At 38.6% G+C, this 27645-nt stretch overlaps 1 protein-coding gene across 2 annotated transcripts in view; it reads left to right on the forward strand.

Annotated features, from left to right (window-relative positions):
• The window catches only part of OXCT1 (3-oxoacid CoA-transferase 1), a 174545-nt gene that overhangs the window by 21114 nt on the left and 125786 nt on the right, over positions 1–27645 (forward strand). For both annotated transcript variants that reach the window (XR_013486150.1, XM_020996361.2), the window contains exons 5-7: positions 7574–7723; positions 12168–12274; positions 18875–18935. Coding sequence is in view for 1 of the 2 variants with exons in the window: in XM_020996361.2 (XP_020852020.1) it covers positions 7574–7723; positions 12168–12274; positions 18875–18935 (318 nt within the window). In the remaining variant the exon portion in view is untranslated. The remainder of the gene's footprint in view (positions 1–7573; positions 7724–12167; positions 12275–18874; positions 18936–27645) is intronic.

A 27645-nucleotide genomic window follows, 5' to 3' on the forward strand; every position in this document is an offset into this window, starting at 1 on the left:
AAAGCATAGGTCTGGTCCCCATCTCCTATGTTTAAAAAGTACAAACCCAGGCAGAGATAATGCCAATTCGCAGTTTCATCCCTCTGTTATTTTATTTAATGTGTCATGTTTGGGGCTTGTCATATGCTAGACACTTTGACAAGCTGCCACGGTATTTAAAGGTTATTTTAAAAGTAAGTTTACAGGATATTTTTAAGCAACTGATTTTTAATGTATTTAAACAATTTGCTGCTACTTTTCCGCATGACTGTCTAATAAATTCAAATATTTATCATAGTTTAGGGAAAGTTTTATAGCATGTAGATATGGGGACCTTTGAATTTACTTATCAGAGGCACTGGTCCTTTGGCTTTCATTCTGGAGATTGTGCAGACTGTATTGATTTGTGGTGGATAACAACAGTCTACACAGTCTTTACTGAATTGGCAGTGAATATCTGTGGCAGAAACATTTTTTTAACATAAAAAAGAAGCATGACATTGACATTTTATCTGGGGATTTCATATGTATATATGAGAGAGTAACTATTTTTGCCTAAGGATATACCAGCTTACAAATAGCTGCAGCTGGTCTATTTTATGGTGTCACCAAGTATGCTTTACAAAATATTGTACTACCAACAGAATCATATACTCTGAAGAGATGTCCTTTCTAACAGCCCTAATCCTCCAATTTCTAATCAGTCAGTCAGTAGACATTTGTTAAGTACCTGCTCTGTGCCAGGCACCCTTCTAAGGGCTTTGGATACAAAGACAGGCAAAAGATAGTCCCTGCCATCAAAGAGTTTACAATCTAATGGAAAGACAACTAATTCAGTAGGCTTCATGGTGGTATATTCATTTTTGAATAAGTTTTGTGTGTTCTATTCTCCCCTTTACATTGGTGGGATGTACAGATGCTTATTTTTCTCTTTCTTTCTGGGCTGAGAAATCTCCCCTTTTTGGTCTTGTATCCTTTATAGAATATTGGTCTTATGTATTGGCACCCGCACGTTTTTATTTGCCTCAGAGAAATTTAGATAATCATCTACTCAGGTGTTAGTGATCACAGCACTGATCTTGTTGAAATAAAGACCCTGCTCAGACTTGCTGGGCTCTTCTTGGGACCTGAGTGGGCACCTCATGTGGTTTCACCTTCCTTCATGGGAGTGAAATTCTCTTCCAAACTCTGTGTTAAGTTACAAAGTCTGCCTAATTCCAAGTTTGGGAGCTTTTTTCTTTATTGTCCAGGATAGTGACAGCAAACCTGCAAAGGAAGGAAGGAAGGAAATGAACAGCAATTTATTAAGTACCTATTATGTGTCAGGCACTGCTGGGCTACTTACTATGTACCAGGCTTTACACTTCATCTCATTTGAGCCTTACAACAACCTTGGGAGGTAGGTGCTTATTATTCCTATTTTACAGTTGAGGAAACTGAAGCAAACAGAGGTGATATAACTTGCCTAAGATCACACAGATAGTATGTGAGGCTAAATTTGAGCACAGATTTTCCTGATTCAAGGTCCAATGATCTATGCACTATATCACCTAGCTCAGAAAGAAAAAAAAATGCTACCTGGTTAACTTTGGTCAAATTATTTAACTTTTCTGAGCCTCAGTTTCTTCATCTACAAGATAAGGGATTGGATGAGATAGCCTCTAAGGTCTGGTTCTAGGTTTCTGATCTTTTGGATTGAAATATCCATTTGTTGTTAAGTCATTTTATTTACGTCCAATTCTTCATGACCCCATTTTGGAGTTTTCTTGACAGAGATACTGGAGGGTTTTTTTTTTTTTGCCATTTCCTTCTTCAGTTCATTTTACAGAGGCAAACAGTGCAAAGTGACTTGCCCTGCGTTACACAGTTATTAAGTTTCTGAGCCGGATTTGAACTCATGAAGGTGAATGTTATTGATTCCAAACCCAGTGCTTTATCCACCGTACCACTGCTACCCTGATATACCCATAGAAACTTTCAGTTGAAAACAAAGTATACAAAAGTAAAGGATATTTAAAAGAAAACTTTGATTCTTCTCCAGGTTGTTAAAGAATTTTAATAGAATTATTTTTTTATGTAAAATGGAAGGCAGAGAAGTAGTTTGGGGGGGTGGGGTGCAGCTAGGTGGTACAGTGGATAGAGCACCAGCCCTGAAGTCAGGAGGACCTGAGTTCAAATCCGGCCTCTGACCAAGCACTTGACACTTACTAGCTGTGTCACCCTGGACAAGTCACTAAACCCCAGTTGCCTGGAAAAATAAAAGTAGTTTGGAGTAGTGGCTAGAAAGCTGACTTTGAAGTCAAAATGAACTAGGTTTTTGTCCTGCCACTTAATAACCACTGGTTGGTTGACTTTGGACAAATTGTTGAACCTGTCAGTCTTGAAGATGAAGAGCAATTGCTTCTTTACAATTGAGGGGGAATACATTAATAAATTTTTAGGTCTGGACCAGAAAAAGATTAAATCTCTGGCTGCATAGCACACAATGAATGTTAACAGCTTAAAATGTCCTTAACCAGAGGTGTTCACAGAGACATCTTCAGCTGTTAAGTAGAATGGAGCAGAATCGTCTTTGTGGTGTTTTTATTTCAGGGGTGCCAAAGCCTCTAGGCCACAAACTGTCTCTCCATCTTGGCTGCCACATTGCCTGAAATTCCACCTGTAACTTGTTGCTGTGGGCTAAGAACTCTAAGCCATCTGTTAAATGCAAAATAGATTGTGTGGGAGGACTAACATCTTAGCCTGTTCTTAGCTTTGATTATATTCTTGGAAACATTCTAATCAATTGAGACAGCACAGACCTGGGACGATAGCCATAGGACAGACATACTTTGATGTGGGGAAAGGAGTCAGGCAATGTTCAGAACACCCAGAACTGTCCAAGAGAGAAGCCCTGGGAGGACCTGGAAGTGAAAAGCTGATTGGCAGCTGGTAGGTGAAGTTGTTAAGAATATGGTCACGATGTCATAGAGCAGTGAGTCTTAAGCTGGGGTCTGTGAACTTGTATTTTAAAATATTCCAATAATTATTTCAGTGTAGTTGGTATCCTTGGGAATCCTGTGAATTTTATTTTATGCATTTAAAATTATTATTCAGAGAAAGGAGTTCATGGGCTTCACCAGACTGCCAGAACAGCCTATGGCGTACATGCGTGCGCGTGCGCGCGCGCGCACACACACACACACACACACACACACAGACAGGTTAAAGACTTCTGCCTGAATTTCAATGCATTTGACAGTCTCCCATGATGTCATTGTGGTCTGGATTAATTGTCGTCCTTCATGCTTGAAGAAGACCAAAAATGACATCACTCTGTTGGGGTCAGGGTACATTGTGTTCAGCTATGGCTGATCAGACCAATGCTCTACTGCAGGTTGGACACAAGTAGTCCACATGAACATTTGGGAGGGAGATATCTCTAAATTTGTGCACTCCATATAGCTTTTTTTTCCCCTAAGGCAATTGGGGTTAAGTGACTTGCACAGGGTCACACAGCTAGTAAGTGTTAAGTGTTTGGTCTGAGGCCAGATTTGAACTCAGGTCCTCCTGACTTCAGGGCTGGTGCTCTATCCACCTCGCCACCTAACTGCCCCTCCACATTGCTTTTGAGCTACTGCAGTTCTGTTCCACTCAAAGAGCACAGCACCTTCTTTAATATGGAGCAGTTCTGTGCCAGTGTCTCCCATGTATCACAATCAATTTCAGAGTTCTTCAGAGAGACCTGGTGAGTGTCCTTGTATCACTTCTTCTGATGTCCATGTGAGCACCTGCCTTGTGTGTCTCCGTAAAAGAGTTTTGTAAGCAAACACACTTTTGACATTCGAACAACTTGGCCAGTAGAGTTTGAATGGTTGGCAGTTCAGCTCAAGAAAGGATCTCAGTGTCTATTACCTTATCTTGCCAGGTGATCTTCAGATCTTCCCAAGATGGAGATAATTGAACGACCTGAACCAAAAAGCCGTCATTAATGAATCAGTGCTGGCATGAAGGGAAATTTCTATTACAGTCCCTGGGGACTTTTACTGTTTAATATTTCTATCTTACCAATGGCCTGGATGTAGACAAAGATTAATCTTATTTGTTTTGCATGAAGACAGAAACTCCAAAAAGATCTCAAATAGGCCATAATGATAGACTAATTAAAATGAGATAATATTTGTTAAGTGCTTTGCAAACCTTAAAGCACTATAATAATACAAGCTATTATTGTTATTGTTATTGTTGTTTTATATGGAATTTAACAGGTGAATATCAAGTCCTATACTTGGCTTAAAAAAAAAATCCGTTACATAGCTACAGGGTGTCTCAAAAGTGTTAGTGCAATTTTAGCAGGCCTGAAGACAGGAAGACTGCTGTCTGGCCTCAGACACTGATTAGCAGTGTGACCCTGGGCAAGTCACTTAACCCTATTTGTCCCAGTTCCTCATCTGTAAAATGAGCTGGAGAAGGAAATGGCAAACCACTCCTGTATCTTTGCCAAGAAAACCCCAAATGGGGTCACAAAGAGTTGGACACAACTGAAAAACAACCGAACAATAACAACAAAAAAGACTTTTGGGATGCTATATAAGATGTGGCCTATTTGATTTGACAGCAGTTTCTGTGGGGGAAAAACTGGGGTGTTCAGTGGCCAAAAGTTCAACATGAGTCAGCCATGTGCCATGGCAGACAAAGAAAAAGCCAGTGTGATCTTAGGCGACATTGAGAAAGATAGAGTGTCCTTCAGCAAGGGAGGGTAGTCCTGCTCTGCTTTGGTCACAACACATCTGGAATGTTATGCTTGGCCTTGGGTACCACCTGTTAGAAGGAATGTGCTAAATTAGGATAGGTCCAGAGCAGGCAGCCAGGATGGTGAGTGAGCTGGGGACCAGACCATAGAAAGAGTGACTGAAGGCTCTGAGGGATATTTAGTTTAGGGAAGACCTAGTGGGAACATGATAAATTGTGTGTGTGTATGTTTGTGTTTAAGAAATTAGTGTGTCCCTCAACATACTGTTATATGTATGATATATTACTATAGGGAGGTCTCTACTAGAGTGAGTTACATATACATTTATATGTAATTTACATGTATACTTGCATACATACATAATGAAACATACATTATAGATACATATACATATATAATTTACATGCATACACATGTATGTATAATCTGTCATATTATTTAACATCAGACAGATAATATATTCACTATATTAATATATAATATTAAACAAGTTAAATATGTATATAAATTATGACCATTAAATATATAAATCTATGTTAAATATACTTATGTTATTTAGTATATAAACATTTATATATTTGATATAAACAATGTATTGTTTCATATATTAAATACATTATTTAATACACATTTAATATATTAAAATTTATACACAGATGTATAGATAGGATATGTTATATATTATATAGCATATACATTGTGTATATTATATATTATGTAATGTGTATGATAATGCATAGGCATATGATATTTAATACATTGCATATATATGCAGTCTCATGCAATATATTTAATATATTATTCGTGTTACATATAAATCTTTTAATATAAAATTCACATAATATTTATGTGTATATATAAAAGTGTGTGTGTGTGTGTGTGGTTTGTTTGTTTGTGTATGGCAGCTAGGTCGCTCAGTAGATAGAGCATCTGGGCCTGGAGTCAGGAAGACCTGTGTTCAAATCTGCCCTCAGACACTTACTAGCTGTGTGAACCTGGGTGGGTCACTTAACCTCTGTTTGCCTTAATCCACTGGAGAAGGTAGTGGCAAACTATTCCAGTATCTTTGCCAGGAAAACCCGGTGGACCATATTGGCATGCTATGATCCACAGGGTCACAAAGAGTTGGTTGGACACGACAGAACGATGTGGAAGAAATATTAGACTTACTGTTCGTGGCCCAAGCGGGCATTACTAAGGCTAGGGGTGGAAGTTGCGGAGAAACACATTCCAGTCTCATGTAAAGAAAACTTGCTATTAACTCGAGCTGTCCCCAAGGTAGTGGGCTCTGTCAGCAAGGAGTTGATTCCTTCGTCCTATACCTAGGTCTGTCACTGGAGGCCAGAATGTTGCTCCTACCCTGTGGGGAAGGTGCCTATAATAAAACTTACTACCTGGAGGAGAGAGCAGCTCACCCCAGGGAGCTTTGAAAGGCAACTATTTACTTGTTTTTGCCTGCTGAAACAGAGATCTTCTCCTATACTGGCTCTGAACTTCTGTCTCCTAACCAGGAGGTAAGTGGCCCAGTAAATAGGGTACTGGACCTGAGTTCAAGTTCAGCCTCCCACACTTATTAGCTGTGTGACTCTGGAAAGTCACTTTACCTCTGTCTGTCTGTTTCCTCGTCTTTAAAATGAGGCAATAGTAACACCTATTTTCCAAGCTTGTTGTGAGGATAAAATGAAGTAATATTTTTAATCACTTTTTTAAAACTTCAAGTGATATATAAATGTGAATCGTTATTTTTACTGCTGTTGCTGCTTTCTTCACTGCCACCACCATTGACTCTACTACTGCCATATTACTACTACTGCTACTGCTACTACTACTATCACTACTATCCAGGTTCAGTGGACTCTATTCACACCAGTTCTTTTATTTTGATTCATTTACAATCATGCCAATGTCGAAGCACCCGTGCCATTAGCATTTCATTTGCATATTTATATTCAAAAAGTGTTTTTTATCAATGGGGTGGTTAGATATATATTATATATGGAAACTTGTAACTTTATATTTATATTTAACTGCTTTTCTCTAAATTTCTAGTATGGAACACAGATATAGTATAACTGACCATGCAAAATGCGCACTTATTTTACTTATTTCTTTTTTCTTTTTGGTGAAGCAGTTGGGGTTAAGTGACTTGCCCAGGTTCACACAGCTAATAAGTGTCAAGTGTTAGGGGTTGGATTTGAACTCAGGTCCTCCTGACTCCAAGGCCAGAACTCTATCTACTGCGCCACTTAGCTGCCCCAAAATATTTGTTTTGAATGAGATCTAATTGTTTTGATACTTCATATTGTTGGTTTGTTGTTTCAAACATGTACATATTACAGACTCAATTTAATTGAAAACTAGTTGTTTTGATACTTTATACTGTTGACTCATTTTCAAAAATATAATTTATGTTGTGTCTACAGAGCACAGAGTGATATTAAAGGTTTTCTAATTATCTAGTTAATGTTTTCAATTTAGGGAAATAAATCAGAGAGCTCAAACCCCAAAGTATATTTTTTTAAGGAAAATTAAATATGAATTTGTGCAATGTAATGTTGGAAGCAAGAAAGCAGAAATTATGCATATGAAAATTAATGGGAACACAAAGATAGAGACCAAGTTTGGATTAAGAATGGAGAGATTGTTACTAATAGAATAGAATTTTTTTTTCTTTTTTTAATTGCTATTCATCCAAAGCATGTAAAATGCTATTGAAGAAAGTTATAGTTCAATATTTTTGTGTTAGAAAGGTTAGGGAAGATGAAGTCTGGCTGTATTTGTATTTCTATAGATAAAGGGTAATCCACAGAAGAGTGGTGTAGCAGAGAGTGCCTAATGCCTCATGGCAGTTCTTACTTACAGGGAACACTTGCAGAGCGGATTCGTGCAGGGGGCGCAGGAGTTCCAGCCTTCTTCACCAGTACAGGCTATGGAACATTGGTGCAGGAGGGAGGTTCGCCCATCAAGTATAATAAAGATGGCAGCATTGCAATCGCCAGCCAGCCAAGAGAGGTAAGAACTGTAGTCCAAAAACCATATGTGATCCCATTTACCTTAGAAACATACTGTGTTGATACATAAGATAAAAGAGCTGCAACATTATATATTATTTGTAAGCATGAGAAGCAAAACATGTATGCTAGGTGGAAAGGGAATAATTTACTATAAATCTGGTAAAATTTCTAGCTAAACCCCAGTATCAAATGTTAGTTTTTACATTTTAATAATTTACTTTACTTGTGACTCCACTGACTGACTTTCCAGTAATCTCTCTTTTAAGAAAGACAAAAAAAAATATTTAGTACGGAAGCTGCACAGAGAACCTTGAAATTTTGAGTCGCAAGACTTGGGTTCAAATGTGAGCCCTTCTGATTTCCTGGCTTTGTAACCTTGGACAAGTCACTTCACTACGCTAAGACTCAGTTTCCTCATTTGTAAAATTGGATTCATACCGTAGTACTCACTTCACAGTAATGTTGGAAGGAGCAAGTTAGAACATATGGAAAGCTCTTTGTAAACCTTAAAATGCTGTGTAAATGCCAGCTATTATTATTTAGAAACTAGGATATATTAATATGAAGAAGTAGAATGTTCTTAAACTGTTGAAACATGCCAATTTGAATGAAGTCAGGTTAGTTAATTAACCAAGTATTTATTACATGCCTGCTCTGTTGATAATACTTTATTGACATTGAATAAGTTTATGTTAGAATATGGATGACTGATTATATTTATACTTGAGAGTAAGAGAGCCAAATTGTAATAATCAACAAGCATTTATTAGGTGTTTACCATGAACCATTGAGTTGTAGTAGATGCAAGAGATTTTGTTGTTTGCTGTGCCTGACTCTTCATGATCCCATTTGGGGCTTTCTTGGCAAAGATAATATAGTCGTTTGCTATTTCCTTCTCCAGCTCATTTTGCAGATGAGGAAACTGAGGCAAGCAGGGTTAAGTGATTTGCTCAGGGCCACACAGCTCATGAAGATGTATCTTCCTGACTCCAGACCTGATCCTCTATACACTGTGCCACCCAGCTTCGAGGGATATCAAGACAAAAAAAGAGCCGTCAGGGAAAACATGTGCCTAATAATAGCAATAATAACAGCTAGCTTTCACATAGTACTTCAAGGTTTGCGGAGAGCTATGCATGTATCTCATTTTATCTTAAGTATACACATAAGATACATTTTATTTATATACCCATATATTAAATGTATGTATTTATATGTCTGTTTACCTCAGTTTCCTCAAGTATAAAATGGGGATTATGATAGCACCAAGGGTTGTTGGGAGGAGCAAATAAGATCACATTTGTAAAATGCTTAGCCCATTGCTTGGCACTGTAGGAGCTCTATAAATGCTTATTCTTGTCCTTTTCCCTCTCATTGGTAAATTTCAAGGATTGGGTTTAGCCTCTAATGTCTCTTCCAACTGTAAACCTATACTCATCACCACTTAAGAAAACTATTCAAGTGTATATTTATTTGAGATAAACAGACTTATTTGTTCAAATCTACAACGAGAATCGATACCTTTCCCTGTCTTCAGATTTTTGAGAATATGAAGAGAGAAAATTGATGTGTGACGTACAGGTTTAGATTCATCCAAATCTCCTTTTCCTTTGATTTCTTGTTCCTCTGTTGCTTGTGAAGATTTCCATTCTCTTCCTCAAAGGAAGGGGGATTGAAAAGGGAGAACCAAGCAGTCAGGCTTGGCCTGTGTCATTGGACCTTAGCCCTTACCAACAAAAGAAGTGCCCCTTTCCCCCAGTCCTCTTCCAATTCTGCCTTACCTAGTGAAGCAATAGAAATCACGAAACAGGCTGAAATCAGGAGAGTTAAATTCCGAGTAGTCTGGGATACAGAAGGTCTAGGGTTTTTACAGGAAACTAGAAGAGCAGGACTAAATAGAGAAGGACCACAGATTGATTCCATATCCTTCAGTGAATTTTTCAGTGAATACGAAGGACAACATTGTAGGCGTCTGAAAAGGACTTGTTTGTTACTTTTATTTTCTTTTTTCCCATTGTTATTAACAGAGATTTTTCTCCCCATCCCCCAGATCCCAACAACCTGACTAAAAACCCAAGCTTAGGAAAGTATTTTTAAAAATCAGTCAACATACATTTATTAAACACCTACTGTGTGCCAGACGCTGTACTAAGCACTGGGGGTACAAGGAAAGCTGAAAGACAAGTCCCCATTCTCAAGGGGCACAGGGTTTTGTCCTTGCTTCGGGGATGGGAGGTTCTATAGTGGGCCAGGGAAGGACAGAGAGCCTGGTTTGAATCCAGAGCTAGAAAGTGAAACAAGTGGTCCTATCCCTACATCCCTTTGAAGAAAAATAATAAGATATGTCTGTGGTGGGTTGATTCTGTTTTTTTTGTTTTGTTTTTGGTGAGGCAATTGGGGTTAAGTGACTTGCCCTGGGTCACACAACTAGTGAGTGTCAAGTGTCTGCTCTGAGGCCGGATTTTAATCCAGATCCTCCTGACTCCAGGCCCAGTGCTCTATCCACTGTTCCACATAGCTGCCGCCGGGTGGGTTGATTCTGGCAGAAGATTCTGGGCTCTCCAAAAACAATAGCTGGAAGAAGAAAAAAAGGCAGACTGCTGATCCACCACCATTCCTTTCTCCTAGATGCTTTTCCCTTCCCCAGGGCCTGTCTCCTTTTGTGCCAGAGGAATTATCTTGTCCCTTCCTTCCTTCCTTCCCATACAGTCCTCCCTCCCTCATGATCTTAACCCTATCTCTTCCAAATGTCCTTTGCGCCTTATCTCTACCCTCCATCTCCTTAGGTGTTTGGGACCCTTCTCAAAATTACAGGAGCCCCTACCAAGTTGGGGAAGCCTGAACTCATTTCCCCACAGAAACAGCATTGTCATGGATAAATTCTCTACCTGGGCAAGTTACTTAAACTTCATAGCCTCAGTTTCCTCATCTTTAAAATGGGAATAACAGCACCTATCCAGTATTGTTGTGAGATTCCAGCGAGTTAACATGTAAAAAGACCTTGCAAACTTTAAAGTGCCAAGTGGTATCATGGATAGGGTGCTGAGCCTGGAGTCAGGAAGTGCCGAGTTCAAATCTAGTCTTAGACACTTAGCAACTCTGTTACCTTGGGCATGGCCAAGTGAATTCAGCTCTGTTTGCCTCAGTTTCCTCATCTATAAAATGGGAATCATCATAGCAGCTACCTCCCAGGGTTATTGTGAGCCTCAAATGAGATCACAATTGTAAAGTAATAAAGTAATAATAAATTGTAAAGTGTAAAGTAATAATATGCACAGTGCCTGGTGCACGGTAAGGGCTACGTGAATGTTATTATCATTTTTATTATATGAATGCTATTAATTCTTCAGGTTTGGGACTTCTAGGAGATAGCCTGGAAAGCTGAATCACTTTTTGTAGCATTGTGTCAGTAGGAAAGGATTTTGCACGGAGTTGAGGAAAGAGTACTGGGTTAGGAGTCAGGGGACCTGGGTTCTGAAACTTGGCAAGCCTCTTAATGCCCCTAGTAATGACAACAATAATAGCCAACAGTGATATAGCACATCCTATGTGTCAGGCACTGTGCTAAATGCTTTACAATTATCATCTCACTCTATCCTCACAACTACTGTGGGACGTAGGTGCTATTATTATCCCCATTTTACAGATGAGGAAACTGAGGCAAACAGCCATTAAATGACTTTACCAGGATAGCAGAGCTAATAAGTGTCTGAGAGTAGATTTGAACTCAGATCTTCCTAGCACTCTATCCACTGCCACACATAGCTGCCTCAGTGCTCAGTTTCCTCATCTGTGAAGTGAGGGGTTTCATAGTGACAATAATAGCTCGCATTTATATAGTACTTTACAGTTTGCAATGCGCTTTACGTGTAAGGTGATCTTTAAGGTCCCCTCCAGCCCTAAATCTATACACCTGGGAGGAAAGTTGCAAACAACTGACTTACAAAGAAACTTTGGAAATTCAGTCTTTATTAGGGGTCCTTTACAGTGATCTCTCATCTTCCAGAAATTCTGGGATGCTAGATTTGTTATTCATCACAGAGTGGTTCTCTTCTCTTCTGCTTAGAATGGTTTTTAGCAGAAAAGATTATTTTTATGAACCTAGGCCAATCAGAGAATTAAAACAGTCCAGTCTTGCTCTCAAAATGTATCCTGAACTTTGTCCACTAGATGGTACAGTTGGAATAAGAATAGAGCCCTGCCTGGAAAACTGTTTTATTCCTTTAAATAATAAAGCAAGAAGATGGAGCCAGAGAGCTCAGGGCACGAACAGCATTTGGTTTTCATTTCTCAGAGGTGCATCATGAAAATGAGAGGAAGCATATAACACTAAGCAAGCTTTTAAAATAGATTTCCTTAAAAATAAATAGAAAGTAATTAGATCCTGTGTAGGAATTAGGGCAAACCATATGACCAGCATGCATGTATTTTATTTCCTGCAGGTGAGAGAGTTTGATGGCCATCATTATATTTTGGAGAAAGCCATCACAGGTGATTTTGCCCTGGTAAAAGCCTGGAAAGCAGATCGTTCAGGAAATGTCATTTTCAGGTAGTGTATATGAACAGTGGTGATGGTGGTGATGATGGTGATGATGGTAATGATATATTTTGGAAGATATTTCTATAATGCACATTTTGATGATATATCAAATTCAAGTATTTTACTGAGTAGACTTTTAAAAGTTATCAGGTTGTCATTTTGGGGAGCATGGTTCCATTTTTAAAATGTCTTAGTTATTAACTTCAGCATCTAGGTGGCTCAGTGGATAGAGTACCAGGCCTAGAGTTAGAAAGATTAATCTTCCTGAGTTCAGATCTGGCCTCCAACACTTAGTAGCTGTGAGACCCTAGGCAAGTCACTTAACACTTTTTTGCCTCAGTTTCCTCATCTGTAAAATGAGCTGGAGAAGGAAATGGCAAACCGCTCTAGTGTCTTTGACAAGAAAACCCCAGATGGGGTGATAAAGAGTCAGGCGTTATTGAACAATAACAAAAGTCATCAAGTAAGTTCTTATGGAGAGTCAAGTAGATAGAAAGCTGGCCTTCAGAGTCAGCGAGATCTGCGTTTGAGTCATGCTTCTGGTATGTATAGACTCTGATTCTATGGAGTAGGTCATTGAATCTCTCAGTGTTCTGGGCAACTCTCACTGAGTTACCAACCTGCACTGGTAGGAGTTTCCTTATCTGAGAATTCCCTGTACAAATCAAATCACAAGTCTGATTTCTGTCCCTATGTGCTGATATTTTTAATACATGGTACGCCTGAACTTCAAAAAAAAAAAACCAAAATTACCTTCTGTTTTCAAAATGTGTTGAATACTTCAAAAATCCATGATTTTGTCTGTTTATGTTTCTTTTTCCTGACATTAATCACAAACTTTTTATGCTTTTGCATATGGCCATTGTGAATTGCTGTGGCCTCCAAATTGATGACTGGCCAGACTGGTAATGAACCTCACTAAAGCTGTCCATTCTGGCCCTTAGATAAAGGGCTTATCGTCCTGTCATTGGGCCTGTACTCAAAAGAGTCACAAAGTTTTATCAAAGGCCATGTAGTCAAACTCATCTTTGAACAGGAATCTCCACTATAGCCTAGCTGGATAATGGTCATTCAGCCTTAACTAATAGACCCCAAGTGAAGGGGATCCTACTTGAGGCAGTTCATTCTACCTGATAAAGCTCTAATAGGTGGGAATTATTGCCCTACGTTGAGCCAAAGTTATTCCAAGTTCTGTCCTCTGGGTTCAAGCAGAACTATGGTAATCTGTTCATGTGGCAGCTTGCCAAATATTCGAAGACAGTTACCATGACCATCCCCTCCTCACCTAGTTTTCTCTTCTCTAAGCTAGACATTCCTAGTCCCTTCATCTGATTATTGTATCACATGGTTTCCAGTTCCCTCAAAACCCTGGTCACTCTGCTTTGGATGCTTTCTAGTTGAAAAATGTCCTTTCTAAAATTTAATTATTAGAAACTAGATGCACTACTCCAGCATATATGATTTCACCAGGAACTATTATGATCTCTTTTCTGGGCTATATCTTTCTTAATACATTCTAATAATACTATTAGCTTTTTTGGCTTTTGGGCCATTAAAAAACAGTGGAACTTTTTCATGTGAGTACCGTTGCCTAAACATGCCTGTGCCATCTTATAGTTATAAAGTTGATATTTTTTTAAACCTAAACATAGGACTTCACATTTCTCTCTGTTAACATTTTGTCTTCCTCAATCTGGTTGCTCGTTTTAGCCTATTGAAATAATCTTCAATCACAATTATGTAGTCCAACTCTTTAGCTATCCTTCCTAACTTTGTGTCATGGGCAGATTTGATAAACATGCCAGCTGTGACTTCCAAGTTATTGATAAGAATACTTAACAGTTGAGGGCCAGGATAGATCCCTGGTACACTCAGATCTTTTTTCAAGTCGACACTCTCACAATAATAAATATTCTGTGGCGCTAGCCACGCAGTCCATTTCCTATCCAAATAATTGTGTTTGTCTTCTAGCTCGTAACTCACTATTTCTTCAGAAGCAAAATACAAGAGACTGACAGATTCTTTAAGTATCCTATATTTACAGTATTTTGATCTGCCAGGCTAGGAACCCTTTCAAAAGATGAAATAAAGTAGTCTGATGTGATCTTTTTTGGTGAAGCTACACTGACTTTTAGAGATCACTTCTTTCCTTTTCAAATGGTTGCCAACTCTCTCTGATTATACAGTCTAAAATTTTATCAGAAATTAGATTCAAACTCAATAGCCAGTTGTTTATGCACTCCACCCTTCTTCCCTTTCCTTCCTTCCTTCCTTCCTTCCTTCCTTCCTTCCTTCCTTCCTTCCTTCCTTCCTTCCTTCCTTCCTTCCTTCCTTCCTTCCTTCCTTCCTTCCTTCCTTCCTCCCTTCCTTCCTTCCTTCCTCCCACCCTCCCTCCCTGCCTTTCTCCCTCCCTCCCTCCTTCCATCACTGTCCTTTGAGAATTTGTTACTGTTTGGCTACAAATCTTCTCTTCTTTTAACATTTTAATGTATCTGTGGGCAACTAGATGGTGCAGTGCATGAAGTGCATGGCCTGGAGACAAGAAGCCTCATCTTCCTGAATTCAAATCTGGCCTCAGACACTTACTGGCTGTGACCCTGAGCAAATCATTTAACCCTGTTTGGATCAATTTCCTCATCTGTAAAATGAGCTGGAGAAGGAAATGGCAAGCCACTCTGGTTTTTTTGCCAAGAAAACCCCAAAACAGGGTTACAGAGAATAGGACACGACTGTAAAAACTACTGAACAAGTGATCTTTTCAATTTGAGTATTGTTTTCCGTGGTACAGGTCGTAATCTAGCTACTGCTTCTTATTCTGTGTCCATTTCTTCTGGTAAATTCTTCACAGTGGCCTATCCATCCATTGTCCTTAGGCAGGTGACTCTTTCTATAGGCTTTTTGACATTACAGGGGTAATGGTACAACATACAACTTTCCATATATTATCCCTTGCTCTAGCTACATGGTCAGCCCAACTTCTTTTCTGGCCATAGATATTAGGTGATGTATGTGATGTTCCTTTAAAAAAAAAAAACATGCAATTAAGTGTTGGCCATATGCTGTAGCCTGTTAGCCTAATTATGTCGTCCAGCCTAACACAATTTTAAAGAAGCCCCAGATATGCTTTACTTCTCTCTCTCCTCCTGTCTCCTCTTCCTCAGCCTCTTTGCCAGCCACTTTGTATCCATTCCAAAGACCATGACCTGGAGGAACTTCCACTCAGACTGTTCCTATCCTACCCTCCCCTCTCTCCCTTGCTATTGGTGACTGCCTTTGTAGAATCCCTTTTCTTTCTTTCTTTTTTTTTTTTGCTAGGCAGTGGGGTTAAGTGACTTGTCCAGGGTCACACGGCTAGTAAGTGTTACGTATAGAAGGCCGGATTTGTGCTCGGGTCCTCCTGAATCCAGGGCCGGTGTTCTATCCACTGCACCACCTAGCTGCCCCGTGTGGGATCCCTTTTCAAGAAGGCCCCAGCCATCCTTCGGTTGTTCCTCTCTACCCATTTTCAGAGCCTCCTTACCAAGGCCTTACATGCACACTCTTTCCTCTCACTGTCCTCTCTATGAACTATGACAAAAACGTCTCTGCAGTTGTTCCTGGATAGGATGTATCAGTCTTTGTGGATCAAAATGTCCCTCCTTGGCTACCAGTTCCCTAGTTAGTTGATTCCCCTGTTGGCGTGTAATTGTTCTAGGGACAGTGAATGCCTGTATTTGTGTTCCTGTTGGATCCCCATTGCTTGGTGTTTGTAAACAAATTCCTCTGCATAATGGAAGAAAGATTAGAATCATAAATTTAGAGCTAAGAGGTTAAGTGATTTGCCCAGTTATATGGGAAGTAAATGGTATGCCAGGATATGGGCCCCTTCTTAGAATAATGTTGCATAAAATAAAATTATAAAGGAAACTATTATATTGAAATAGAGTTATAAAAATATTTTTTAAAATGGTCACAGACCCCAGGTTTACAACCCCTGCTGTGGATAATGCAATCCTACATATGCCTCTAATTATGGGTGACTATGCTGATTACATCAAGCCCTACACTTTTTAAAATGAGATCCATAATCAATAAAAAGGCTTTGGCTTAAATGTCCACACTGAATAAACAAAATGGATGAAGAATACTGCTTGCCTCCACTGTGGTCTTTAGTTAAGTGGATATCCCATACAGCTGTTCCATTTGTTCACATATCTTGATGTGTGCAGTGTTCTGGACCCAAATTTGAATAGGAGGAAGGCAGCAGGCTCAAGTACCATTGGAAAATTGTGCGGCACCGTTAACAGTTCCAATCTTCTTGCAACAAAAGCCTGCCTCCTTAACATTCTTCTTGTGGTGCTGTGTAGCTGTTCATCATGCAACATCACAGTCTCCAAGGGATCAGAATTATGTCACCAACAGGACATTGGAAGGATGCTTGCTTTCTTCTCATATTATTGTAAATGTGCTGCTTTTATTGGGTGCAAACCTCATCCTTACAAAACACCCAGACCTACGTATAGGTCTGGTAAGCAGAGTATTAAAGCATATTCCCAAAGAAAACTTGCAGTTTATCCTTTTTAATTTCTAAAATGGAAAAAAAGGATGTAGGGATTATGTGGTATTTATATTTGATCTCTTAAATTAAGATATTTCTAAAGTACATCTAATTTTAGCATTACAGATGTTTTAAAAATAGCCTATATTAATTTGTTCCTTGGTGTATTGTGGGTCTGTAGTATGTAGTATTTTTAAAATAAGAATGCAAAAATGAGAGAAGATTGTATTTTTAATGTAATTTGGCAGTTAGATAATTTTCTTAATACTATTCTGATCTCTTTCATAAAGACAGTCTACTAAAGGCATTGTACTCTGTGGAGGGGCTACCTATGCTGTTGAAATCAGGAATCTTTTGATATATTGAAATTTATTTTTATAAAAATTCTATTAATGTGCTCCGTTTCTGAGCACTGCACATAGGCAGCTGTAGTATGAACATTAAATGATAATAATTGCCCACCAAGACCATTTAAAATCTAATAACATTTCACTCCTTTGGTAGCTTGGATTTGGTGTGGGGTGCCATCGAAGCTTTTGATTCCTGGTGACAAAGGGAACTGGATTACTAAGAAAATTCTATCAAGCATGTGCTTTTAAAATGTTATGTTGGTACTTTTTTTCTTTTGTATACCTGGTTCTTCCCAGTACCCACATTGCCTCTTCCCCAAATTGGATCTTCCCTTGATACAAAAGAAAAACAGCTGAGCAAAACAAACTACAAGATAATCTCATGTTACATATATTTGGTTGATATTTAAGTCTACATAGGATCATAGATTTAGAACTGGAAGAGATCTTAGGTGCCATGGAGTCTAGTCCCCTTACTGTACAAATGAGAAAACTGAGGCCCAGAGAGGTTGACTAGGGTTGCATAGCTTGTGTCTAAGAAAGGATATGCACCCAGGTCCTCCTTTCACACTAGGGTCAGCCTTAAAACTCACTAAACTCCAGTACCTCACACATGGGTCAGACTATAAGACCATGAGAAATCTGAGTGAAGGTTCATATTCCCCTGGCTTTAAAAATGTTCATATCTTGTCTTCTATTAGAGGCCAGACATGGGGGTAGTCTGAAGCAACAGTCTCTAAAACGACTTAAGTAACGTAATGGGTTTTATAGCCTCCTTACAAACACTGAATGGAGAAATCCTGATCAGCAAGCATTTATTAAATGCTTACTATGGTCAGGCACTGTGGTAGACCTTAGAGGTACAAAGAAAAGCAAAATAAGATGTTTTTTTTCCCTTATGGTTTTGTCCCTGCACTAAAACAGCATACTTAATATGGCACTTAAGTGACAAGAGCTGAGAATGTAGATATAGAAAACTTTCTGCTTTTGAATATATTGATATATGCATTTAGAGTCGTGGAAAAATATGTCATGGCGTTAGAAGAGCTCATTTGAATTTGTTTTGGGAAAGCTATTTCTTTAGTTGGTGCCTAAACCTCTTGTAGGAATTGAGTATTAAAAAATTATTAGTAAAATAAACTTGGAACCCTATTGAAAATATTGTAGTTCAGCAGCTTCTACAGTGTTCTTCCTATTAAAAGATTCATTACAAAATGGTTCCCACAGGGACTGATCTTTATGGGTGACTCAGAAATCACCAAATGATGTCTTGGAGATTTCAGCAACATTTCTGTTGGATAGAAGATGGAGTTATTGCATTTTCCCATATGGAGACTTACTCCTTTATATTTCTAAATATAATAATGAGAGCAAGTTACTCACTGAAATATTTAACTATTGAAGCAAAGTCATATCCCCATTAAAAGGTTTGGGGCAGCTATTTTCAAAAAGTGTTGATGATTCATTAACATCCAGTTTATCTTTATGCTCATGAGAGTAGGTATGATGAATAACTCCTTTTGTTATGCACTGAAGACGCTCTTAAGTAAGACAAATGAAAGAGCCAGGGTTTTTTTTTCCTCCAAAAAGCTCTTGTATTTCATATAATAAGAAATGTCCATTTTATATATCACTTTTTTTGAATAGTGTGACAGATTAATAGAATTTTGTAGCTACTTACTGTCTTTGTCTTCTCCCTCCTCCCTTTTTCCCACCCCCCAGGAAAACTGCAAGGAATTTCAACTTGCCTATGTGTAAAGCTGCAAATACCACGGTGGTAGAGGTAAGAAAAGGAAAGGGTGGTGGTTTTTTAAAGTTATTGTTTACATCTTAGTATTATTATGTCTGTGTAACTTTAATCCTATTTATTACTCAAGAAAAATGCTGTATTACAGTTTAGAATTTTTGGTGTTTCTGCTCTCTTCAGTAATATATGTGTCTCTGTGTGTGTGCGCTGTGTGTATACAGTCACACACACACACACACAGATATATACATATATATTCAGAATGGTACACATTATTACGCCTTATTTTGACAGTCAGTATATGAGATTTTTGCTGTAATAGCTTTTTGATCATGTTTAGTTTTGTTATGTTTTAAGAGATAACATTGACAAACCCAGTGTATGCATGACCAGAGGTGGGCAGCCATGCTAGTGCAGATAGGTCAAATGAGAAATAGTTGAAGAAATGGGAGTTTGTAGCTTAGGAAATAGAAGAATTAGGGTGGGGTTTTTTGGGAGGGGGTAGTTATATCATAATTTTCAGTCAATATGTGAAGGATTGTCTTGGGAAAGAGGGAATAGACTTATTTTTGTGTGGTGTGGATATGAAACTAATACCAGTGGATGAGAGGTATAGGAAAACAAATTCAACCCAGAACAAGGAAAAAATTTCCCAATAATCATAACATTGGAATTAGCTGTCTTTTTAAGATGGGGAGTTCTCCAACACTGAAAGTGTTCAAGAAGATTCTGGATTTCCACTTGTAAGAGATTTTGCAGTGAGGTAAAAGAATTTGGTAAAGGATTAGTTTAGAATCTGTAAAACTCGGACTCAATCAAAAGGCTGCACCCAAGTATCTAGAAGACCACATGTGGCCTCTAGGCCACAAGTGTCCCATCTCTGGTTCACATGATCTCAGAGTCAATCCATAGTCTATGATGAACACCATATTGACTGAAGGTAGGGGAATAGGGTTGGACAGTATGATTTAGCAGGGAGAGAATTTGGGAAGCAGGAGAATCCAAAATGATTCTATTAGGCTAATAGGATAAGATTTAGTGGTACAGATGTTAATCTTGAATTTGGTTTCAAAAACTCAACTTCATATATAAGATGGGGGGGAGACAATAGCTAGAAATAAAGTGAATCAGTTCTTCATAAATTAAGTGAGTCAGTTTTTACTTATGGAATAGGCTTTAATGACCTAGTTGTGCAACACTCTTATTGAGGATTGGGATCAACTTTTATCTAGGGCCTTTACTAAAATGGTTTTATCTTGATGTATTATGGCAATGTACTATTATATTTTAAGAAATCAAATAAACTAGATGAAATAAACTTAGTTTTATCTCATGAGTTCAAGAGGGAACTTTCTGGGAGAATAACTGTCTCTTAACCGAGTTTCTGTATTTTTCTTCCATCCAATCTTAGACAGTTTTACTTAATTAAAAAATGACCAATAGTAACTGGAAGTCTGTGACTGCTGGAAGGGGAGTGTGGTACCAGAGTCCAGTTCATTGTAAGAGTGGTTCTGTTTTTATCTGCCATTATCTCTCAGAAGAATCTTATAGGGAGCATAGCTGTTTAATCCTTTGTGTCTGAGAGTAAGCCCCTTAAATTCTCTGATGTATCCTCATCTATGGGGTAGCTAGGTGGTATAGTGGATAGAGAGCTGGTCTGGAGTCAGGAAGAGTCATCTTTGTGAGCTCAAATCTGGCCTCAGACACTCAGTAGCTGTGTGACCCTGGGCAAGTCACTTAACATTGTTTGCCTCAGTTTCCTCACATGTAAAATGAGTTGGAGAAGGAAATGGCAAACCACTCCAGTATCTTTGTCAAGAAAACCCCAAATAGGATTACAAAGAATAGACTTAACAACAACAATCCTCATCTGTAGGATGAAAGAATTGGATTTAATGACTTTTAAGGTTCTTTTCAGCTCCAGATCTGTGGTCCTTTGGTCCTATGTAAGCTTGGCTCTGTTTTCAACAATACTTCCATTTGGGGGGGGTGCCCTTGGATTAATGGGGAGCTCCAGGGACAGATTCACAGGATTATCACATATTTTATAGACATATATCGTAGAGACATATCAGATTTCGGGTTGAGTATGGTCCCTACGTCAGGGACTTCTACCAAGAAGTTTGTTGTTGCTCCTGCATTTCATTTTTGAATAATATTTTCTGGTTCAGGAGGTCTGCCTCCAGATCAGGAGTATTTCTACCTCTGACATTTACCTATAATCCTTACCTACATCTCTACTGCCACAGTTGAGGATACTGTTCCCAAGCCTTATCTCATCTTGCCTTTGTTAGCAGATAAATGGCCAGATGGCTCCGTTGGGCCTGGAATCAGAAAGACACTGAGTTCAAATCCAGCCTCAGACACTTACTAGCTATGTGACTCTTCACCTTTGTTTTCCTCAATTTCATAGTCTGTAATAATAACAGCACCTACCCCCCAGGGTTGTGAGGATCTAATGATAAAATATTTGTAAAATACTTAGCACAGTGCCATCATGGTCGAAAGACTGCTGACCTTTCCCACGAGCAATGGGATGTGACTTAGAATCCAGACTCTTATCACTGCTTATGTAATTTAACTTCTCTGGGACTCATTTTCCTCATCTGAAAGATGTGGGGCTTGTATTACATATTCTCTTAAGTTTTCTTGAAACTTTAGATCTGCAATCCTGTGATCCCTTAAAAAAATCAGCTCTCGAATTTTAGTGTTTATACAGAACCTCTCAGAGATTGTCTTTTGTTTATTTTGTTCCTCCCAGTTGTGAATATTCTTAAGTCACTTCAGATTGAGCTCTTCAGCCCCACTGGAGAAGATTTGATAATATCCCTTATAAAAGGGCTTTGTTGTGTCTTTGAACACTTAGAGTCTCATTGTATTGTGCTCTGCTCTAATGAGACTGTATCTGGAGTATTATGTTCAGAGCTGGGCATCATGTCTTAGGATGGCCATTGACAAGCCAGATTGTCCTGATCACAGAGGTGACAGTAGACTGTAAAATGGGGATAATGACAGGATGAGAAACAGAAGAAACTGGGGGTGTTAGCCTAAAGAAGAAAAGACTTAGGGCAGACCTGGTAACAATCTTCAAATATTTAACAGATGTCACATGGAATAGAGATTTGATTGTTTTGCTCAGACCAGATGACAGAACTAGAAGGAGTGTTTGGAAAATGTAGAGAAGCAGATTGAGGTTCAGTGGAAGGACAATCTTTCTAGTTGTTTGAACTATCCACAAGTCAAATGGGCAGCCCCAGAGGATAGTGGAAAAATGATTGTTGAGACTATGGCAGAGATGAGTTGTTTTGAGATACAGGTTGGACCTTTCCAAAGTTTAAGATTCAGTGATTGTACAGATCACTCCAAGAAACAGTGAAGGCTTCTCTTGACACTATCGTATGTACTTAGGTAATCATGAAGTTTTTCTTTATGCCTTATGCCCGTCTTTTACAAGTTCAAACCTATTTTTCTTGGCCTGTTCAACTCTGGATTGAAATTCATCAACATTCTTCCAGTAGTAATCCTTCACTCATTCTTCCTGAGTTTTACTTCCTCCCTACTCTGGGCTTTGCTGTTGTTGTTCAGTCATGTACACATTTGGGTTTTCTTGGAAAACATACCAGAGTGGTTTGCCATTTCCTTCTCCAGCTCATTTTGCAGATGAGGGAACCAAGGCAGACAGGGTTAAGTGACTTGCCCTTGATAGTAAGGCCAGATTTGAACTTGGGAAGATGAATTTTCCTGATTTCAGGTCCGGTGCTCTCTCCACTGTGTCACCTAGCTGCCCGTATTCTAGGCCAAGCAGTTCTGATTCATTGGATCTTTTTTTTTTGTTTTGGTAGAGTCTTTCTTTCATACCTTCCACCAAATCCTTTGATCTTTTTAAGTTGATGAGCCGTCTTATTTTTTGTATCATTGATCATAACATAAGCCACCTTATTTCTGGGTTATGAAATCTTAGAGGTGGCAGTGATCATAAAATACAGTTAGCATGTCATGAAAGAAATGAATAATCAGAAAAGAAAGCAGTCTAGTCATGTGGCAAGAACAGGGATTGCCTGGTATACTTCAAGAGAAAATGAGTAAGGCCACAATGATGAGATAATAATTCCATTTGAATAATAATAAAAATAATAGCTGACATTTATAAAAACACTTTAAGGCTTACAAAGCACTTTGCATACATTATATCATTTGATCTTCACATGTTGTCATCTAGTCCAACCCTGTCATTTTGCAAATGAGGAAATTGAGGCTCACCCAATGTCACACAGCTGGTTGGTGACAGACAGCATAAGAATACAGATTTTCTCAGATTCCCAGTTGAATTCTCTTTCTGTTTCACCATATGGTCTTGTTTCTTTATATTGTAGTATCTGTTTGCTTCCTGGTACTGTGTGCCCTCGCCGAAATGGCAAACTTCAGGCACTTGTTGGTTAACACTGTAAAAGACTATAATAATGATGCCAATATCTTGGCTTCACTCAGACACTGGTATATATGACATTCTCTATTCACAGTTCTCACCCCCCCACCTTATTCTCTCCATTTCATTGAATGGGAAAATTATTCTTCTTCCTTTGGATTGTGTACCAATCTGGAAATTGTACCAATTATATAAGCATATCTGGATACAAAATTGAAATAAATTGTTTTTAGTCTTGGCGTGTTGGGGAGGGCCAGTGCCTGAGAGTGTTCTGTTCATGACAATAAGTATTACTGTCATGGAGGACTGTTGTCAAGAAATTGGACCTGTATTGGTTATAGGGAATTACCCTTTGAAGAAATTCCCATTGCCAATACTCATTGGCACTTTCTTTGCAATTTTTAGTCTTAGAGAGTTTCTTAGTACACTGAGAAATCAGGTCATTTGCCCAGAGTCGCATAGACAGTGTATGTCAGAGGTAAGAATTGAACCTAGACCTTCGTGGCTTCCAGACCTGCTTTCTATTCATTATGACACACTGCCTCTCAAACGAGCAACAGTGGTGGAAAAAAAGTGTATTCTGATTCTTTCTTAAATTAAACTTTTGGGTAGTAACTAGATGTTTATAGTGATTTTTATATGCCTTGGGAGAGAAAGCATCATGATTTTTATGAGCAAAAAAGAGATAATCCTACTTTTTCTTGAAATAGGTTGGGTTCTCCACCATTTTACTCATTGATACCACTTCTCTCTCTCTCTCTCTCTCTCTCTCTCTCTCTCTCTCTCTCTCTCTCTCTCTCTCTCTCTCTCCCCCCCTTCCCCTCACCCCCATCCTCCTTGTTTCACTGTGTGAGAAAATTCTTATTCTTCCTTTGAATTATGTGCCAGTCTTACAGATGTACCAATTGAGTAAGTCATTCTGGGATTTATGCAAAATTGAAGCAGCAATAAAATTATGCTTATTTTTTATAATTAAAAATATCTTCTTGTCTATTTCCTAAAATTCTCAATCATTTTTGTGTTTTACCATGAAGTTATGACTTAGTGAAAACTAGCAGCATTTTTTTTTCTGTGTACAGTAATTGGGTGGTTACTGAAGAAGCAAGTAGGACAAGTGGGTGCACATACAGATTTGGTGCACATGCTGTAAAAATGTCTCTTTTTAGCCTAGACGTGATATTTCGGGACTTTCCTCCCTTTGAGTGGGTGAATTCTTCTATTGTAAACTTCACAAACAAAGGAGTGCAAAACCAGCCCATGCAAATGACTCTTCGGCATTGCTTTATTGTTGAATAAAATGAGAAGCCATGAAAACTGTTGAGTTCTTCAGGTCCAATTTATTTGGCCTCCTCCTCAAGGTGAAGCTTCCCAGCACTCACTAGACCCCTCTTGGACAAAATTGCTACCCCTTGATAGGGTACCACACTGCTTGTCCCACCATTTTAGGCTTCTCTGGAAGATGGCCTGTCAGCTTTTTCTGAAACATGCTTTATAATAGAAAACTGAGTGGGGAAGGACAGGGAGTGTGAATCACTTGTCAGAACTGGAGGAGTCAGGAGAATGCAGATGCTTTGTCTCTCCCATGCAGCCTGGTGTGTGCTGTCAAAAAAGGTCGTCTGACTCACAACCACAGAAGGTTGATGAGGAAGACTGTGACAGAAATAAACTACCCAGCTTGGTTTTCCTTGGCCTGTTGGGCTTGTGCTTGGAGAAGATGATGCTAAACCTCCAAAAGTTTACATGTGCCTTTTCAAATGCATGTAGGTACTTTTGGTTTATTTTCATCATTTTTTCTAATCAATGTTTTTTTTTTTGTTAGTTTCTCTGGCACACTGGAGAGCCTAGTTTCCAGGGATCATGATTTCTGCATGTTCTGTACTGAGGTCTGGCATAACCAGTCTCCCTTAAGAGATAAAATTAGATAAAAAGCCTAGGGGTTCAGCGCATCTGCCATTCTTCCAGTCAAGCACTTGGTGTTTCTGGTGGCCTGTAGAAATTGTTTGACCTACAGCTTGTGAAATAACCTGAGTAAATCAGGTTGCAAGTTAGAGATGGCATGTTTGCCCGTTACTTCCTCAGCATAAGCAAATGGGATGTTGGTTGTCCTAATCTTATACGATTGTATCTTTTTTGAGGGCAGTAGTGTTTGGTGATATTAAAAAATGATTTGGGTTAAATTTTGGAATTTGATTACATTTGCTATTTTTCTGATTAACAACTTTTATGCTTTTTTCCCTAAACATCATAACCATTTTCCAATTTGCCATCCCCTTACCCTCCATGGAATTCTCCCTTGTAACAAAGAAAAATTTGAGCAAAACCCAACTGAACAAGTGTCCTTGTCTGACGTTATATTGACATTCTGTGCCTTTAGTTGTCCAGCTATCTACCAGAGGGAGGGAGTTGTGTTTTCTCTTCTTTGTGATCAAAGTTGTTCCTGGCCATGAAGCTGTTTGGCAGCACTCAGGTGTCATTTTCAGTGATGATAATAGTCATCATTGTAACTCCAGTTCCAAAGCCCATTAGTATGGGACTCTCTACCTATTGGTGGAGATCAGGAGGGGCAGAGTAGGCTAGAGGGGGAGTAAGGAGAACTCTTTGGTTCTCATCAAATTGTATATGGTTCTAAAAATTTTATTGTTGTTTCTGCTTCTGTTCTTGTATCTGTTCATACAAGACTTCAGAACCTTTACATCTGTGATAAAAGTCCAATGTCCAAAAAATATAGAGAATTAACATAAATATGTTAGACAAAGAGTCACTTCCCAATAGATAAGTCTTCAAACAAATGAAGAATGAAAATGCATTTATTAAACGCTTATCATGTGCAAAGCCCCTGTGTCAAAGTGTAGGGGGTGCAAATAGAAAAGCAAGACTGACCTACTTTAAAGGACCTCATATTCTAATAGGGGAGACAGCCCTGTGCTAGTTAATTATGACAGAGTTGAGTACTCATGAAGTTAACAAGTAGCTAACTAGTACAAACCTGTGTAAGGCTATAAATACTATCAGGTGTCATCACTCTTTTGTGGCATTTTGTGCATGTGCAGGGCCATAGATTTAAAGCTGATGGACGCTTCAGAGGTCCTCTGGTTTTACAGATGAGGAAACTCAAGCTTAGACAGGTGAAACTTACCTGTCTTCCTCCAAGGATATGAATGAATAATGATAATAGCTAGTATTTATATAGGGCAAAGGGCTTTCCAAATACCTTCTCATTTGATCCTCACAACATCCATGGCAGGTAGGTGCTATCATTATCTTCATTTAACAGGTGAAGAAACTGAGGCTAAGAGAGGGTAAGTGTTTGCCCAGGGTCACACAGCTGGTAAGTGTCTAAGTTAGGATTTGAACCAGGGTCTTCCTGACTCCAAGACCAGAACTCTGAACAGTATGCCACTTAGATGCCTCCAGTTTGAGAATCAGCAGTTCTCAAAAGGTAATTTTAAATTAAGCAGTTGCCAAGTATTTCATTATGTCATCAATTTGAATGCCAACTGATGTGTTGAAAGAAATTGACTAGGTATTTTTTTTGTGAATAGAAAATACATTGAAAATTGCTTTTTTGATAAATGCTCATGAGACCAGCAATGGTAATCAATTCTGGCTGCTAGTTTCCATTGTAATTGTAGGTGAAAACAATGTGGATTTTAAACAGATGGCTTAATCATTTTCATAGATCCTATGAACATTTAATCTTTACACAGCAGGCCAGTAATATATTAACATTTCAGAGACTTGGATTATCTTTTTTCTTCATTTATTAAAAAATGAAAACATCTGAGAGATTAGGCGTAGTTCCCTTCCTTTCAGTTTTCATTTGCTTTTAATTCTCAGCTAGCTAACACCCTGCCACCTATTTTTCAAATGCAATGATGTTCACTCATCTACATTTTTTAATGGATTGTTAAAAAGCTACAGACAAGAACAAATAGAAAAAACAAAGATCCTTTAGCCATATGAAACACTTCATTAGATCCCATTTTGCTTTTTTAAAAATATTATTGTCCACACTCTATATTGGTATGTATCTTCACAAGTATATATATATTTTCAGACATAAGGACACAGCCTCAGAATTCTTCAGGGGGAAGAAGTCCCTGGATAGGACTTCAAATTTAAATTTTGCGGTGTTATTGTGAGTTGTTTCAGTTGTGTCTGACTCTCCATGACCCTATCTGAGCTTTTTTGGCAAAGATACTGGAGTACTTTGCCATTTCTTTCTCTACTTGCTCTGGGTCCCACAGCTAGTAAATGTCATAGGCAGGATTTGAACTCAGAAGATGAATCTTTCTGATTCCAGGCCCTGCACTCTATCTA

Source organism: Phascolarctos cinereus, unplaced genomic scaffold (assembly GCF_003287225.1).
Source record: "Phascolarctos cinereus isolate Bilbo 61053 unplaced genomic scaffold, phaCin_HiC Scaffold_4;HRSCAF=312, whole genome shotgun sequence".
NCBI lineage: Eukaryota > Metazoa > Chordata > Mammalia > Diprotodontia > Phascolarctidae > Phascolarctos > Phascolarctos cinereus.